General features: G+C 29.9%; 2 protein-coding genes across 2 annotated transcripts; one reads left to right on the top strand and one right to left on the bottom strand.

Annotated features, from left to right (window-relative positions):
• Positions 1-629: 629 nt before the first annotated feature.
• Positions 630-1,643, top strand: FG379_002273 (uncharacterized protein; the record flags this gene model as incomplete). The annotated part of the gene is made up of 1 exon (XM_067328142.1): positions 630-1,643. The coding sequence occupies one exon, from the start codon at positions 630-632 to the stop codon at positions 1,641-1,643; it is 1,014 nt and encodes a 337-aa protein (XP_067183681.1).
• An 846-nt stretch (positions 1,644-2,489) lies between these two features.
• Positions 2,490-6,026, bottom strand: FG379_002272 (F55F8.1; the record flags this gene model as incomplete). The annotated part of the gene is made up of 1 exon (XM_067328141.1): positions 2,490-6,026. The coding sequence occupies one exon, from the start codon at positions 6,024-6,026 to the stop codon at positions 2,490-2,492; it is 3,537 nt and encodes a 1,178-aa protein (XP_067183680.1).
• Between the last annotated feature and the right edge of the window lie 176 nt (positions 6,027-6,202).

Genomic DNA, 6,202 nt, shown 5'->3' with positions numbered 1-6,202 from the left:
ACTTTTTCTAATGTAGAAAACATAATTGTGTATTTATACATGTTTTTTGTTCGTTAATTAAAACTAGATAGTTTTAAATGTGAGAAATTTACTGTATTCACACACATAATACAGATATTAAAAATTACACAATGAATAATTTAGGCTTACGACACATTGGTACTTTAAAATAACTCATTCCAAATTTAAAAGATCGTACATACACAAATATTTCACTTGATTATTTCTAATTTTTTTAATTCTTATTTCCTCTTTCTTTTTTCCCCTATTCCTTTTTATACCGTCAGTAGTAACATACAAAAATGTAGACGTATACATATAATATGCCAGATATTTGAGAATTTCACTCAAAAATAAAGGATTTAAAAAAAATTAAATGTGAAATTAAAGTGTAAAGAATAGAAAGTGATTTTTTCCTAAGAATAACTAGGTACTTAGGTAGAAAAGGTCTTAGGGATACACTTTATTCCAAGTGTTTTGAAGAAGTGTGGCTTTTTATTTAATTTACTATTATTTTGCTCATGAAATATGAAAATCTAGTTAATAAATAGATAAAGCTTTTGATTATTAAAGGAAGGAGTTTGGTTTTTTAATGTCGCCTTTTTAATTGTATATCGAATGAAAATAAAATGGGTGAGAAAACATCGATTTCAGAATCAGGAGAGATAATTATTATTGAAGCAGATAACGAAGTCCAACCAAACCATTTTACTGCTGAAAAAAATATTATTGACTCACTTCCAACATTAAATGACAAAAATGGATTTGGACCAATTACAATAGTTGCAACAAATATAAATAATAAATTCAAAAAAAGGACATATACTGGTAGTTTTGAAATACCTATTTATGGAGAGAATACACACATTATCTTTTATGAAATAGAACTAAAGAATTATATCTTGATATACATTGAGAAACACTTTGTTGGAGATATAATTGGAAAAAACGGGAAGGTATACATAAATTGTAATAACGATGTTTTTTGTTTAAATAAACTTGAACTTAAGAAAAATAATTCAGAAATAATATCCACCGAATGTCCATGGGGAATCAATATATTTTTAGAAGAGGAGATTTCATATTTTAAGTTCATACCCGAGATAATCAAATCATTCAGACCACAGCTACCTCCTAATGACTGGCATCCAATAACATCGACTACATTTCCGTCTAATAGAGACTACATTGAGATAGTAAAGTTGATAAAGTCGAATCGGACTTTTACTGATGAGGCATATTTCTTAAACATTATTCACGATGGAACTCCTTCTGCTTTATTATTTATCGTAGACGACAAATACATGGCGATTTTTTTGTCAGAAAATGATTCTTACTCTTATAATAAGCAGTCATTTACCTTACATAAATCTGATGGTTCGTACTACAATATTTACAAAGGTTTGTTCAAAACAGAAAATGGTCTTAAAATTATAACCAATGCTCCCTGGGGCAATAAACTCCTATTTCATGAAGATCTAAACGTTATTAATGATGTTATAAGTGATAGACTTAATTCATTTAATTATCCCAGTATTGTGATTGGTAACTATGGAAAAACTCAAGATAAGATTTTTAAGAGATTGTACAAGAAAATTAGGAGTCTGTACAGCAGAATTGTTGGGAGTCTTCCTCTATCTTGAAATTGACTTATTTCTATATCAAAATGATGTGAATATAACATAATTGAATTTATAATTACGATTATCTAGCTTCGGATTTAAAATCACCAGTGTGTTGATACTATTATTTTTATATTGGTTATTGCTAATTATTGTGTTTATTTGGCAATGATGGAAACGGTATTTATAATCACGACAAATTTATGATATATATGAATAATTTATGTAAATAAACATTCGAATGTTTCTATTGCTTGTGTAAACTAGCAATTTACTTATGTTTCATTTATTTTAAATCCTTATGGTTATTAGCAAACAAACGCTATTCCTAGTTTTTACTTTTATATTGTGGATTTACATAATATCACCATTCAGCTTTACGCAACAAAAAAACTGGTTAAAGTTCTTAAACTAAGTTAAAATCTGCTCATTTACTAGATAATTCAAATTTGGTGATACATATTATGCAATTTCTCTCCTTTTAACTCTATATTAAAGTAATTGGTTCAAAGTTATTCTTACACTTTTGCTAGATGGTTTATGGTATAAGAGGGGAATGAACAAAATAAGATGACTTATCTTCTACATTGTTAGTGTTTATATACTAAAATTATGAGAAAGAATGTAGTTATGAACAGTGTTAAAAACCCGAGTTGAATAAATATAAGTTATTACATTATTAAAAATAATTGTTAAAATAAAAGATTGATATTATGTAATAACTGTTAATGTCGAATTGTGTACAAAAGTACTGTTTGTAATTTATCTCTTTGTGTAATACATATTCCTTATTTAATAGAATAGAGCAATTATCACGTGCATCTAAATAAACAAATACAACCTAGTGTTTAGAGATAAATATAACTTTTATTTAATGTAATCTATTGTATTTCCACGAGAGTGTCTTAAATTAGAACTTAATTGTACGTCCTGAACGAGATTTTTACTCAATTTTATATCGATATTTTCGCTATTACCCTTTATCATTTGAATTCCAGAGAAATTATTAATATAATCAAAATGTCTAGAACCTTTTCTAATCCAATTTGTCATTTCAATTATTAAATCAAAGGAATGAGATGGCATTCTTCCAACAATAGAAAGAAGAATAGGTAATACAACGACTCCATGAAAAATTCCAAACCCAACTACCATAACCATCATTTTAAAAAACACAGTGAAAATATATGAAGAACTTCCAGAAAGAACAACTATTCCGAGAAAGGTTGACATGGCACCATGACACACGGGAGCACCCATAAGTCCAAGAGATTCAATCATTCTATGATTTCTTGTTTCCCCATAGCAGTGGGAAAATGTGTGTGTCATTAAAGTAGAATAGTCAACCGCAAATCCCATTGATAATAATAGATTAATCATACTAACCATATTTAATTTAACATTCCAATAATACATAAAGCCAAACAATCCAATATCAATACAAGCCATTAATATAATAACGAATAACCCAGACATTAATTCAGGTATTAACATAAGAGTAATAAGTTCAATGGCAATTCCACAACTTAGCATATTTGAAAAACATTCTGACAATATTCTAAGATCACTTTCATAAAATATCATCATATAATTATATGCGACAACCTTTATTGGCAAAGTTTCGTTCTTTTCTTCCTCTTCACATAGCTTTCTAATTGAAGTCATCCAATCAGCCTTTTGTTGAGAAGTAGGCATTCCTTTAGCTAATAGTTTAATTCTGTATGTAATTAGTTCTCTCTCTTTCCAAACGAAATCAAAAGCAAATTGTTTATAGTTACTATCCGGATTTTGGTATAATTCTTGATACAAGGCTTCTTGAAATACTTCTTTATTTCCACTTCTGAGCTTCGTAGTTAATTTTTGATTTTTCATTATACTGTAAAGTGGATCAATTACCCTTTCCGTCGACTCTAATCTCTCCAAACGCTCAACAAAGTCAAATATTCTATCTTGGATGTTTAATTTCCACCATTCTAATCTTTCTGGAAAATATATATCTGTTGGTACATCATATTTATTAAAATAAGTTGATAAATCTCTATCAAAGCTTTTCAAATAGCTCGAGGGTGGTGGTAGATCTTTGAAGTCCAAGCCACTTTCCATTTTAGTAAATCCGTATATTGAGACACCCAAAAATGCTATCCAAATTATTATTACCAATAACTTTACCAAAGGTGTGGCCATTACTGGTCCTATATAATGCAGCATCATTCTTCTCGTTCCTCTTCCAACATTTCCTGTTGGCTCTGCCAACAAAGTTTGTAATAAATCGTCAACATTTGGATATTCGTAATTGCTTTTTATATCGTGTGACTCCTTTACTATTTCCATGTTATGACGGCTATTAGCCAATACAGTGTTTTCGAGATTATCAATGGAATTAGAATCAATCTCTTGAGTAACGAAATCCAATTCCCTGTTGCTTGTAATGCGTGGTTCAAACTGCTGAGATACCTCCGTTGTGGATTTAAATGATCTTTCTGAATACTTGGACAATAAAGGTATATGTAAAACTTTTTTTCTAAACTTTTTTAAAGGATTAACATATACTCGTTCACCAAATTCATTTATTTCACTTTGGGGATAAAGACTAATATCATATTCGTACAAAACTCTCGAAAGATTATAACTTACTACCGCAAATGAATCAATGTTATCTATTGGTATAGATTTGCCTTGACTTTGTTCCTTAAATGCTTTTATATCATTTGAGGTTAGTTTTGGTAAACCGAAAATGTGTATTCTCCTCATAGCTTCCCTCTTTGCGTCTAGACAAAGTACTGGAAACATGAATATGAATACATATATATATGTGAATATAATAGATGCTGCTGAGAACAAACAAAAATTTCTAATTGATAAATACGGCTCTCCAACTGCTCCAATTGAAAAAGATACAAGTCCAGTACACATTGTGATAGTAATCCCAATTGAACTGTCCTTTAAGGCCAATCTACATCTTTCCTTTGTACTTGGAATTGTGTAGCCAGTTGCATATGCATTCACTATAACAAACAAATAGTTAACAGCCGCACCCATAATCAAAAACGGAGTAACAAGCACTGTTGGAACAAATGAGACTCCAAATATCGACATTAATCCCATTCCAGACGCAAGTCCAAGTAGAGCTGCAAACAAACCTGCAAGTCCACTATATGTTTTCATTTTATATAAATCAAAACTAAAATTAGCCATAGCGACATAAAAGAATAACAACGTGAATGTGAGTCCAACAAGTAGTATATCTGAATTCTCTGATGTTGATGCCTTAAGTTCATCATCTCTGCTTCTAAATGCACTAAATGATATTCTGGCTCTCCCCCAATCTCTGTTATCTCTAAGTATACTTACAAGTGACTGTTCCCAAAGCAGATTTCTTTTTAAATTCTCTGGCGTTCCATCTTCAAATATATCATAAACTAATAAAAACGCCTCTCCACCAACGATACATTCTATGTTTGCATCTGAGAATCCAGGACCTTTTTTAGAACTATAATATCTATCTGGCGAAAGTATTTTAGATATTAAATCAGTAGGTAAAGTTTTAATGCACGGCTTTGTTTTCATTTTTCCTATGATATAGTCCGGAATAAAGGCTTGTTTTTTTAAATTAAAAACAAACCCATCCAACATATAAAGTTCTGGATCCTCTCCATTTTCTAATATTGACTTCATATCCAAAGCACCTGCCTCCACTATACTTTGAACAGAACAGAATCCAAACGAATTGATTGTACAAATATCATTATATGTTAAAAACTTGTCGTGAGAAAGAGTAAGTGGATCTGAATCCTTTTTTTCATTTGATTTGTTCCCACCATTCAAATAATATTTATTTACTTCTAAATTCTTGCTATAACCTTCAGAATTAATTGCAACTCCGACTCTTCTTCCTCCAACTGCATCCAAAGATTCACCTCTGATTAACTTATTTACTTGTGAAACTATTTCAATAAATTCCCATGTAAATACATTCTCTCCTGGAGTTTGTGAAGTAACCACAATTAATTGAGATCTGCTTCTCGTACTACTAAATAATTGATCGTGAAGTTTTCCATGATCTCTAGCAAGACTGTATGGAAGAGAATATAATTGTTCAGATGAGTCTATCCATCCAGGTATTCCAGGAATAAATCCAATGCAACATAATAGAGTCATAAATATAGACGCTATTATAAAATACCAAGGATATTCATATATAATTCCTCCAAATGCTCCAAATTTATTTGCAACAAATTCGACAATGTCTGGTTGTATGCTTGCTAATTGTTTTAAAAAAATACTAACCTTTTTCATAGGAGTTTTATTTTCACAATCAAAATCCTCCTCTCTTGTATCATTTTCGTCTTTGTCATAATTTAAACTCTCCACACACGTAATTTCTTCATTTCTATATACACTCATCTCATCATAAAATTCATCAAATACCGTTAAACCCTATTTACATATCAATAGTCCATTTCTTCAATTTTTATTTCTTTCCCTTTATTCCCTTTTCAAAATATACACCTCCTACCTATATATTTATAACTATGTATCTGTTTTTCTCTATATGTTTTCATTAAACAAAATAACATTAT

This window comes from Cryptosporidium bovis, assembly GCF_009768925.1.
Source record: "Cryptosporidium bovis isolate 45015 chromosome Unknown contig_3, whole genome shotgun sequence".
Classification (NCBI taxonomy): Eukaryota; Apicomplexa; class Conoidasida; order Eucoccidiorida; family Cryptosporidiidae; genus Cryptosporidium; species Cryptosporidium bovis.
This window is presented reverse-complemented; position numbering and strand designations above follow the sequence as displayed.